Source organism: Ochlerotatus camptorhynchus, unplaced genomic scaffold, assembly GCF_037179485.1.
Source record: "Ochlerotatus camptorhynchus isolate MF236.1 unplaced genomic scaffold, CSIRO-AGI_Acam_v1.1 ptg000151l, whole genome shotgun sequence".
NCBI classification, from domain to species: Eukaryota; Metazoa; Arthropoda; class Insecta; order Diptera; family Culicidae; genus Ochlerotatus; species Ochlerotatus camptorhynchus.
Window position 1 is genome coordinate 595178 of NW_027040641.1, and position 12777 is coordinate 607954.

Below are 12777 nucleotides of genomic sequence, written 5' to 3' on the forward strand. Positions count from 1 at the left end.
ACCTTACTACGAAACTCTGCTCATCAACCGGAAGGAGAAATGCGGTCAGAATGGATGTTCTATTAGTGATCAGGATCACAAGCGTGCCGTGAAAGCGTTAAAGCGGAATCCCAATGCTTCGGTCAGGGATGTGGCCAAAAAGTTGAATCTGTACAAGTCTTTCGTTCAGAGAGTAAGCCACTCAATTGTGACACATCGAAAAAGGTCTCGTTTTTGGCAACATAGATAAAGTACAGTAAACTGTCTGCAATTCGATGTCCACTAACTTGATATTGAGTTGTAGAAACATAATAAAAATGAGGGGTTGTTATTCTATAACTCGATTTGTAGAGAGTGCACTGTAGTTACGTTTCCAAAAACGAGATTTGGTTATACTGCCATTACATTACATTAGGAATGTTTGGAATCACTTTGGAAAAGTTCAGAATCGCCAAACGCAATTTTAGAGGTTTGTCGAGGAGTGTGACCCATCCGACTACAACCATGGCATCCCCACGCGACTAGCACCAAAGCAGCACAAGAACCACACACCGATATGTCGATCTAGCCCTGCACGATCGAATCAGTTTTCTCAGCACACGCAGGAACACTCACTCTGGAGAGAGCGAAGCCATCATCATCGTCATCATCACCATCATCGTCATCGATTGCTGTAGGAGTGATAAGGATGACTAGTGATAAGAGCGGTGAGAATATCACCCACTCTCAGATATCGACGGAGGAAATCATCGCATCCACGAAGCACCGGACTACCTACGGCGATCTTCGGAAGCTGCGACCAGTCCACCTCAACCAAGTCACCGAATCGCACGCGCGGAGACCCACGGAGGAATTTTAATTCGTGTTAATTTAAGTTTATATGTAGTGCTGAATATATGTAGTGTTTTAAATTAAATTGTTTGCATGTTCACTAAAATAAAGTGTAGTTAATTAATTAACCAGTCGCGAGTTACGTAATTGGTGTTTGAAAGACAGAACAACCCTGGATTCTTCAGCACAACACCGTGTTCCACCTCACAGCAACTTTATCACCATCGATGTCCGGGGCTGGAATCGCAGCTGAGCTTGTCGATCGAAGGTAACTGGCCCACCCCGTTCATTTTGGTCCTTCGAACCGGATGCGGGTCAGGACAGACTGTGGACTGTACGGAAACTTCGCGACACTACACTCGGTCATAGCTGGAATAGCAATTGGATCGCCATCGCCAGCGCCATTCTGCTGAAGGTTTGCTCTATTGACGACACTTGCACGCTTTGGATTTGGCGTCACACCGCCATCGCTACTGGTTTTCGGTTGGCTTCGAATTCAACCCAACGAAGTTTGGTCAGGTTAGTGAACCCGTGCGTGCACGATATATGTCCAGCCGAGCTGGGAAATACAACCTTCTAACACCTGGTTTTCCGTTGAATGGATTGTTCGAAACGAGGTTCGGATTCGTAATAGGCTGATCTATTGTGGACTATTCGTCGCCATCGCGCGCCCTTCCATTATTGCCTTCTTCGACAACAATCAAGCGCCATCCATAGCATTTACGGACAATCGAAGCATTCTTCCATTGGACTCATCTCATTGGATTGAGGATTGATCGTGGACATTGATCGATCACGGCTGCATGCTGGAAACGCTCAATGGCTGAGTTGGACTCACTTAGGAAATTGCTTGGACGCTCTGGTTCGACACGCTCATCACTATCCCGGCGGAAGACTAGGACTACTGAATCAGCTCCTGCTCTGGATATCCAGGTAAATTATTTAAATTCAGTATATGTCCAGTCGTTGTTAGATTGCCTGAAACTAACGCCAACGTTTCTTCTATCTAATCCTTCGCCAACCACGCTGAGGACACGGGCGGAAGTTATCAAGTTTGGATTCGAAAGCCAGTGGTTTGGCATACAATCCTAACAGAGGTCATCAGAGGTCATCAACTTCGTCGATTGAGGTCATCGACCGCCACTACGACCAGTGAACAACCGCCTTCAGAGTCAACGACCGGTGCAAGGGCCGATGAACTTCACTTTCGACGCAGACTGGGAGCAGCGCAAATATTTGCCAGGTAAACACACATTAGTGTACTGCCGAAGCTAGGCGCATGTAAATACACTGTTTTAAATTGGAATCAACCCTCTTCGTTCTACATTTCTAATCGCTGAGCCCTGATTGCCCTTTTGGCACCCCGTTCTCGAGATTTGGTTTCGTCGGAATTGGATTGATCGTTTGCTGGTATCGCTAGGAATATTATTGAACGTTTGGTGCAGTAATTGGTTCATGTGGTGAGTTGCCGCAGTATATGCCTGGCCGAAGCCATTTTGTTGGATATTACACCCAGTCTCTCCTCTTCATCCACATTCCGTTCGAGTACTTGCTGGTTTCTGACGATTGGGTTCAAGGCTGCTTGCATAGTTGATTGATTTAATTGGAGCATCACCATCTGCTTTGTCGGGTAAAACTTTAGCAGTATATGCCTAGCGAAGCTAGGTCTTCACTCTGTTTGCTACACCATCTCTTTTCCTCTTGATTCACACCATTGTTGCTGAGTTGTCGTCCAACGGAAGCCGGACGTGTGACGTCACGTGGCTGCAGGATTTCATTGGAACTTGAAGCACAATCAGTTGTTTCTCCGGGTAAATTAAGATAGTATATGCCTAGCGGAGCTAGGCTTTTGCAGTATACTACACCGCACCTTTCTCTGTTTCGCAATACCGAAACGACGACAACATGGCACCCGGTGGCGCATCCACACCATCGATGCGAGCATTGACGGCAAGATTGAAGCAGATACAGCTGTCGCTCAATGACATCCACCGATTCATTCAAGCTTTTACGGAATCCAATAACATTACCGAGGTGGAGGTACGTGTTGAGAAACTGGACGAGCTTTGGGAGAGCTTTAGTGCAACCATGGTGGAGATCTACGCTCATGACGAATTCAAGGCTGAGAAGATTTCACTGGAGAAGGAACGCAGCGAGTTCAGCGATCGCTATTACGAGATCAAGTCCTTCCTAATGGACAAGATCAAGGAGCTCCAGAAACCCCAAGTACTGGAGCAGTCCTTCCGAGCTGGTGAGGGAACAACGTCAGTTACCATGGAGCACGTACGTCTACCGCAGATCAAGCTGCACACATTCAGTGGAGACATCGACGAGTGGCTGAGCTTCCGCGACTTGTTCACGTCGCTAATCCATTGGAAGGCAGATCTACCGGATGTGGAAAAATTCCATTATCTGAAGGGCTGCCTTCAAGGGGAACCCAAAGGCTTGATCGATCCACTCCCGATCACGGCAGCCAATTACCAGGTGGCATGGGATACGCTGTTGAAACGCTACAACAACAGCAAACAGCTGAGGAAGCGGCAGGTACAAGCTCTCTTCAAGCTACCCATGCTTTCGAAGGAATCCGGAGCTGACTTGCACATACTGTTTGAAGGCTTCGAACGTATTGTGCAGACTCTCGACCAAGTCATCCAACCGGCTGAATATAAGGATCTTCTGCTGGTGAACATCCTTACAGCTCGATTGGACCCGGTCACGCGTAGAGGGTGGGAAGAGGTCTCATCTACAAAGAAGGAGGATACTTTGGAGGATTTATGCGAATTCATTCAGCGTAGAATCCAGGTTTTGGACAGCTTGCCACCGAAGCCCGTCGATACTAGGGGTCTCGGCCAATTGCAACAACAACCGAAACCGAAGGCTCAATCAATGAAGGTCAACTACGGTGCACAAACATCTACGGGACGTTGCATTGCCTGTTCATCGGATCACCTTCTTCATCAGTGCAACAAATTTCAAGGGATGGCAGTCTCGGACAGGGATGGTCTTGTTAAATTAAATGGACTCTGTCGAAACTGCTTAAGGTCAGGACATCACGCTAAGGATTGCCAGTCAAAATTCTCGTGCAGGAACTGCAAGGGACGTCACCACACGCTTGTATGTTTCAAACCGGCGAAGGAAAAGGGATCCAAGGTTGCGACAGTTGCTGGGGGTAACAAGTCGTCCAATTCTGAGGATCAGCAAGGGTCATCTGGTTTATCAACCACACAAGTTGCTACCGTAGCAGCTACGGAAACTGCAGCACCCGCTGCAGCTCAACAACAATCAACCCAAGTGCTTTTGGCAACGGCAGTTGTGGTTATCGAGGATGATGTTGGCAATCGTCATCCAGCTCGTGCTCTACTGGACTCCGGGTCCGAAAGTAACTTCATTACGGAGCGATTGAGTCAGCGGTTACAAGTTACGCGAAATCGGGTGGACATTTCGGTAGCCGGGATAGGTCAAGCAGCTACAAAGGTTCGGCAAGGGATTCAAGCGGTATTGCGGTCACGTGTATCTGACTTCTCTCGTGAATTAGGCTACCTAGTCCTGCCAAGGGTCACGGTGAACCTTCCAACTGCCACCGTCAACACGGATACATGGACTATTCCAAGTGGGATTCAACTGGCGGATCCTATGTTCTTCGAATCGAACGCAGTGGATATCGTGCTCGGTATCGAATGCTTCTTCGACTTCTTTGAAACCGGACGGAGAATCTCTCTAGGATCAAACCTTCCATCCTTAAATGAGTCCGTGTTTGGATGGGTCATCAGTGGTGGGATTTTGGAACCAAATCGCTCTCGGCATATCAACTGCAACGTCTCATCAGTAGTTGGCCTGGATGAGTTAATCTCCCGCTTCTGGTCCTGCGAAGAGGTTGATTCAGGCAAGGTTCACTCACTGGAAGAAAAACAGTGTGAAGATAACTATGTCAACACGGTTCAACGAGGTTCGGACGGTCGGTACACCGTCTCACTGCCGAAGGATGAAGATGCCATCTCACGGTTGGGCGAGTCTAAGGACATCGCATATCGGCGTCTCCAAGGAACGGAACGCAGACTTGCCAGGGATCCATCACTCCGTGAGCAATACAACGCTTTCATGGAGGAATACGTCAAGCTCGGCCACATGCGGGAGGTAGATGAAACTGAACTGGAGGTAAAACGGTGCTATCTTCCGCACCACCCAGTGCTCAAGGAGGCAAGCACCACTACCAAGGTACGGGTGGTCTTTGATGCGTCATGCAAGACATCAAGCGGAGTATCTCTCAACGACGTTCTGAAGACAGGGACAGTTCTTCAGGAGGAACTTCGATCCATTATTCTTCGCAGTCGGACATGGCAGATCATGATTGTCTCGGACGTAGAGAAAATGTTCCGCCAAATCCTCATCTTCCTTCTGGAACGTGCCTTACAATGCATTCTCTGGCGTTTTTCACCTGCGGAGGTTATTAAGATCTACGAGCTCAACACGGTTACGTATGGCACAAAATCGGCACCATTTTTGGCCACAAGGACACTCAAGCAGTTAGCGATGGACGAGGAGAAGACATTTCCTCTTGCGGCAAGAGCGGTCCTTGAAGATACCTATATGGACGACGTAATCACGGGTGCGAATGATGTGGAAACAGCAAGAGAACTGCAGATCCAATTGAATAAGATGATGTCAGCTGGTGGCTTTCAGCTACGCAAATGGGCTTCAAACTGCCCGGCTGCTCTAACGGGGGTTCCAGAAGAGAACTTAGCTATTCGGCCTTCAGATGGAATTGATTTGGATCCAGATCCAGCCGTAAAGACCTTGGGGTTGACCTGGATTCCATCTACGGACATGCTGCGGTTTCAGTTTACCATTCCCACTTTGGCCAACGGTGAATTACTTACGAAACGGAACGTATTATCGATGATTGCGACCTTGTTCGATCCTCTCGGGCTTTTGGGACCAGTTATCACCATGGCGAAGATATTCATGCAGCGGTTGTGGACGATACTGGATGGGAATGGTCATACACTGGATTGGGACCACCCCCTACCTCCAACGGTGGGTGAGGCGTGGCGTAAATTCCACGAGCAACTACCTCTTCTCAATCAACTCCACATCGAACGCTGTGTTCTCATCCCAGAAACAGTAGCAGTCGAAATTCACTGTTTCTCCGACGCCTCGGAGAAGGCATATGGCGCCTGTCTGTATATTCGGAGCACTAATGCGGGCGGAGAGGTGAAGGTTCGACTTCTTTCGTCTAAATCAAAGGTTGCTCCGTTGAAATGTCAGAGTATTCCTAGACTGGAGCTCTGTGGAGCACTTCTGGGAGCTCAACTATTCGCCAAGGTTCGAGAATCGATTAGGATTGATGCTGATTGCTATTTCTGGACGGATTCTACATGCGTTTTACGTTGGATTGAGGCTCCCCCAATGACCTGGACCACTTTCGTCGCCAACAGGGCGGCCAAAATCCAAAATATCACTGAGGGTGGTCGATGGTTTCATGTTCCTGGGACCCAAAATCCAGCAAACTTGATTTCCCGGGGAATTCCTCCACAAGACATCCTGGAAAACCAATTCTGGTGGCGAGGACCTACCTGGCTGGAGGAGAACTCAGACCAATGGCCTAGATCACCGGAGATACAATCAACAGGAGAGGTTGAAGAAGAAAAACGTCGAACGGTTATCGCAGGATGCGTTTCCACACTCGCAGAGTTCAACCATGAGTACATTCGTAAATTTTCGTCATACTCCGATCTCGTTCGTCGCACCGCATACTGGCTTCGTTTGATGAAGCTACTTCGAACACCGTCTTCCCAACGGAATAACACAGCCTTCCTTTCCACCGCCGAGCTGACGGAGTCAGAAAATACATTGGTAGGTCTAGTGCAGAAGGAAGTCTTCGGCAAGGAATTGGAGGCTCTCACAAAGGAAAACATGGTCCCGAGGGATTCACCATTACGTTGGTTTAACCCGTTTCTTTCCGAGGATCAACTGCTCAAGCTAGGAGGACGACTGAAGCATTCTATGGAATCGGAACAAACTAAACATCCCGTCGTTCTTCCAGCACGACATCCTTTCACCCGGTTATTGCTGCAACACTACCACGAGCGTCTACTTCATGCGGGACCTCAGCTGATGTTAAGCGTAATTCGACTTCGATTTTGGCCGTTGGGTGGAAGAAGCGTCGTCAGGAACATCGTTCATAAGTGCCTGAAATGCGTTCGCTCAAAACCATTGACCGTTCAACAATTAATGGGTGATTTACCAACTGCACGAGTCACCGTATCCCGTCCTTTTTCTTCCACTGGCGTTGATTACTTTGGTCCAGTTTATCTACGGCCTGGTCCTCGACGCACTGCAGTTAAAGCATATGTTGCTATATTCATATGCCTCTGCACAAAGGCCATACATTTGGAACTCGTGTCAGATTTATCAACTGACCGATTCCTACAGGCTTTACGACGGTTCGTGTCCCGGAGAGGTCTTTGTACAGATATTTACTCAGACAACGGCACTAATTTCGTCGGCGCGCGAAACGAATTGCAAGAATTGCTAAAACTGTTGAAGAGCCACGACCATAATGACACTGTATCCAAGGAATGCGCCAAGGATGGTATTCAGTGGCATTTTATTCCGCCGAGCGCTCCTCATTTCGGAGGTTTGTGGGAGGCAGCCGTCCGCTCAACTAAATACCACTTGCTGAGGGTGATTGGCGATACACCAGTAACCCCGGAAGACTTCAATACGCTGCTAACTCAAGTCGAAGCTTGCCTCAACTCCCGCCCTCTCACGCCTCTTTCCGATGACCCCAATGACCTCGAGCCGTTAACACCCGCACATTTTCTGATCGGCTCATCCCTTCAGTCGATCCCTGAACCCAGTTTAGCAGAGCTGCCAGTTAACCGTCTGGATTCCCTACAACTAACGCAAAGGAGACTGCAAGACTTTTGGAAGAGATGGCGCAGGGAATACCTCTGCCAGCTTCAAGCTCGGACTAAACGATGGCAGCCAGCAGTTCCAGTCGATGTAGGCAAGTTGGTAGTCATAAAGGACGATAACCAACCCCCCACGAAATGGAAAATGGGAAGAATTTGTGAAGTCCACCCTGGTAAGGACGGTGTGGTCAGAGTTGTGACCCTAAAAACTGCCACAGGTTTTTTAAAAAGACCGGTCGAAAAGCTTTGTATCCTGCCGCTTCCTGATGAAGATGACAGAGCGAAGCCGAACGAAACAGCCTCAGCGACATAGAACCACATTCCCTTCCCCATCCCATCCAGTCGAAGAGGATCTGCTTTTTACTTTCAGAAATTCAGCGAATTTCAGGGTGGGTGAGAATGTCGAGGAGTGTGACCCATCCGACTACAACCATGGCATCCCCACGCGACTAGCACCAAAGCAGCACAAGAACCACACACCGATATGTCGATCTAGCCCTGCACGATCGAATCAGTTTTCTCAGCACACGCAGGAACACTCACTCTGGAGAGAGCGAAGCCATCATCATCGTCATCATCACCATCATCGTCATCGATTGCTGTAGGAGTGATAAGGATGACTAGTGATAAGAGCGGTGAGAATATCACCCACTCTCAGATATCGACGGAGGAAATCATCGCATCCACGAAGCACCGGACTACCTACGGCGATCTTCGGAAGCTGCGACCAGTCCACCTCAACCAAGTCACCGAATCGCACGCGCGGAGACCCACGGAGGAATTTTAATTCGTGTTAATTTAAGTTTATATGTAGTGCTGAATATATGTAGTGTTTTAAATTAAATTGTTTGCATGTTCACTAAAATAAAGTGTAGTTAATTAATTAACCAGTCGCGAGTTACGTAATTGGTGTTTGAAAGACAGAACAACCCTGGATTCTTCAGCACAACACCGTGTTCCACCTCACAGCAACTTTATCACCATCGATGTCCGGGGCTGGAATCGCAGCTGAGCTTGTCGATCGAAGGTAACTGGCCCACCCCGTTCAGGTTAGTTTTCCTAATTGCCCGATATCTCGCTTAATGTGAGTTATAGAGTTTCGGTGTCTTCAACAACATGTCTCAACACTTCAAATTACACAACTTTGCGTTAAAAACTATTCGGCTAGGATGCTCCGTTCAACAACATTTCTCAAAACTTCAAATTACACAACTTTGCCCTGAAAACTATTCGGCTAGGATGCTCCGTTCAAAAGATAGACTCGAGCGTCACCTATGTGGCGTAAAAATGAACTAATATGAAACTTTCAACAGATGGCGCTTTTAATATTGAGCAACTTTGTAGAACATTGTATCGCTGTAGAAAGCAAACCAACGGCACTAGAGGTTTTGGCCATGCAAATGGCTTCGCTGCCCCTCTGTGCGCCGATTCAGTGGGTGGACTGCCTCACGCTATGTCTAAAGGTACTTTTTTTACAACATTCATGTACCTCAGCTTTTTCTTCACAGGATGTTAGTATTGATTCTAACAATCAAATCTGTGATGGTTTTAAAATATTTCATCTGGGGTTTTTTGAGAACAAGTGTTTTGAAGTTTACAAAGCTGATTATGAAGGCGTATATGGACTATTGATCATACAACAGCATACAAATGCAGTCAAATAAGGTTCAAAAGTTGATTGTATTAATCCAAATGCCATTAAAGACGTTTTCTTTGACTCCCAAGATAAATCAATTAATATTTGTTCGTAGCACAATATCTTGTTTGATTTCTCTTAAAAGAGAAAGAAGCGAGCTAGACAGTCCGAGACAGCCACGTAATCAAAGTAGGCGTTGATTTTCGTCCTATTTCGAGTGTTGTAGAAAATCTGGAAAAATTAAAAAAATCACAGAAGAAAATAGATAGCTCGCTTGTCGTGCTTCGAAAAGCGACTCTGTATAAAAAATGAAGCCACTTTAGTAGCTACGATCGTTGAAAGATTTTTACCGGAGTTAAATAAAGGAGATAGTAGGTATCCGAAAGTTTTGTGTCTTGTACTCAGCAGCTGGCGAAGGTGGCATTTACCACTTAATCATCCTGAGGGGCGGAAAATTTGCTTGGATTTAAAAAAATAAATAGATATGTTTGATTCAACGGCGAGATCGAAAATAAATTCTGGCAACCATGACGATATTTTTTAAAAATCGTTTAACCGATAATGCCGATAATATAGGAATGAAACTCACATGAGGTTAGTTACTCTTGCCCAGTGAGTTTAGGTAGCCCTCACCTTGAATTACTACAGAGTTGCTAGAGCTTCATTGCAGTTCCCATATTAGGTCCATGAATATTTTCAGGAAGGTTCAGCGACCTTCTAGGAAATTCTGCGAACTATAGGAAACTGTGATGAATTTTAGGAAAGTACTGCAAACTTTAAATAATTTCCTCCAATAAAGCAGAGAAATTCAACAACTTTCAGATAAGTTCATTGAACTTCAGGAAAATTATTAAAACTTTGAAGATGTGCTTCGATCTTCAGAGAAACTCTATAAACTTCAGGAAAATTCTGCCGACTTCAGGGATGTTTTGTGAGTTCAATGTCGTTCTGGTAAGTTCTACGAACTTCAAGAGAGTTTTGTGAACTATAGCAACATTATATGAATTTCAATGATTCTCTGCAAAAAAAATTTTAAACGTGAAGAAATTTTGGCAAACTTTAGAATGGTATGTGAACCACAGGAAAAATTTATTAACATTATGAAAGTATTGTGAAATTTAAGAAATATCTGAGAATTTCAGGAAAAAAAGCCAAACTCAGAGACGGTCAAAGAACATCAAGAAAGTTCGAAGAATTTCATCGAAGTTCAAGGAAATCAAGGAAAATCAGGGCTTTGAATTTGAATGTAACTTCTATAAGCTGTTTCATTGAGTTGGTTGAACAACTCCTACTCTTTGTCTTAGAAAACAGGTAAAGTAGAAATAATTTCTTGTAATATATCTTTCTCTTTTACGCTTCCCTTATGAAATGTGATCGAGGGCATGAGCAGGGTAAAAATGAGAGTTCGCCACCTAAACAAATATCGTGAATACGACTCACGCATGTTACGTTGCCGTTTACCGGTATAGAAAAGGGAGCTGTTTATGAAAATTTAGGATCACAAATATCCAGAAGAAAGATATTAACAAGAAGTTCAAACCAAACTCGACAGTCAAAGATGTGCGGGTTTGTAGATATTTGTTAGAAAAAATCACCGCAGAAAAAAAAAAGAAATTCATAAAAATATGCAAATTACAAAAATTACAAAAGACGCATTTAAGAAATAAAATAAAAAATAAACGAATTTTTGGACTACTCTTACGTTGAAATGGTCACCCTGATGACACAAAATAAAATAAAAATATTTTGCGATAAGGAATAAAATTACAATTTTTTTTACCAAATTCTAAGAACCACTATATCGTTCTGCAATGGAATGGCTGAATAATAGTAAATTTAGAGACTACACAATTGTTTAATTATTTTCCTAATTTAAACATTAAGAGATCATGACGAAGCTACGATATCTTACGGTACCGAAAAGGGAATCTTACTTTACCAGTATTTTGACAACTTAAGTCCCATTTTGAATCATTTTCAGCTGAATTTGTTTCGATTCGTAACAGTTTTGTATAGTTCGTATACGCCTTTGTAAACGACTAAGTATACTTCAAAACACTTTTTCTCTAAAAACCCAAGATGAAATATTTTAAAACCATAACAGATTTGATTGTTAAGATCAATGCTAACATCTTGTGAAGAAAAATATGAGGTACATAAATGTTGCAAAAAAAGTGCCTTAAGACATCCCAAGTAACAAATCTAGAGCTGCTTGGCTATATTCAAAATTTATAAAGGTTTTATTGCAGCTGCAACCATTACCTACAGCTTTATCACGGTCATATACAATGCAAGTCATGAAACATTCTTATAGCTATCTACAAAACCCCTATAAAGCTAATTAAAAAACCAACTGATGCTTATGCTATTTTCACTTATGAAAGGTTTTATGATTGCTTTGAAGTATACAAAAAAGTAATATGAATTGCCCTTATAAAACCCAAACATGAATCCTTTTGTTGCTTTATAAGTAACCGCAATAAAACTAGTTGGCCATGAAACAGTCATTTTAAAACAATTATAAGCATTCAGTTGCAACTTGTCAGAAATGTAAATAGGTGGTTTATTTTTACAACATAGAAAAGAATAAAAACTTTCCGGTACTTCCAAGCGGAGCGCAAAGAAAATCAACAAAATTGTTAGCATGAGCATGAAAACATTTCATGTATACGTATACGCGACGGTTCATGTATACGTATATGTATACGTAAGCGTGTGCCTCTGGTTTCAATCCAAGCATCACCAGTTCATCTTTTACGGCAGCTGCTTTGTACGACGGCAGTCCCCGTAAAACAACCTTCTATGGTTTCACCTAAGGCGAATTGTGAGTGTAAAACTCCACCGTACTGTTCTTCAGTAGGTCACCGACCGACTTGTAGTGCTGTAGGCTGGAGCACATGATCTTTGTTCCTACGCTACAGATCTTGAATCGCGGGAACAATTTGAGTTTTGCCAGCTCATCCATAAGCTTGGCGACGTCCTTCATCGGGATAAACAGCGGGGGAATCCGCTCCTTTTTGGCAATTTCAGCGGCGTCACCACCAACATTTTCAACTCCGAGCACCGAGAATTGGTTGCTCTGTAGCAGCCGATTAGCTGCGTCATCCGAAGCAGCGCTGGCGTCCATTTGGGCCTTTTTGCTCCGATGCAGGAGTAGTAGAACGCTTGCGTACTATGCTTTGTTTAGTGGCAAGTGCAATTAGACTTGCCAATGTGCCTGTCGATGACGGCACTTACACGACGTGAACGAAACAATAAAATTAATTAGAATAAACTCGAGAAGAACGAACGAACGAACTATACTGCTAGACGATCTAGCAACCAATGACCATGAGCGGAGGAACTTTTTTACTTTTTTTTTTTTTTTTTTACTTAAATGATCTATATTTCTTGAATTTGTGTGGTTTACATGTATAA

The 12777-nt window shown here is 44.5% G+C and overlaps 1 protein-coding gene across 1 annotated transcript; it reads left to right on the top strand.

Annotated features, from left to right (window-relative positions):
* The first annotated feature begins 2715 nt into the window (after positions 1-2715).
* Positions 2716-6925, top strand: LOC135701228 (uncharacterized). The gene is made up of 3 exons (XM_065222002.1): positions 2716-6132; positions 6347-6520; positions 6854-6925. The coding sequence occupies exons 1-3, from the start codon at positions 2716-2718 to the stop codon at positions 6923-6925; spliced, it is 3663 nt and encodes a 1220-aa protein (XP_065078074.1).
* Positions 6926-12777: the final 5852 nt, after the last annotated feature.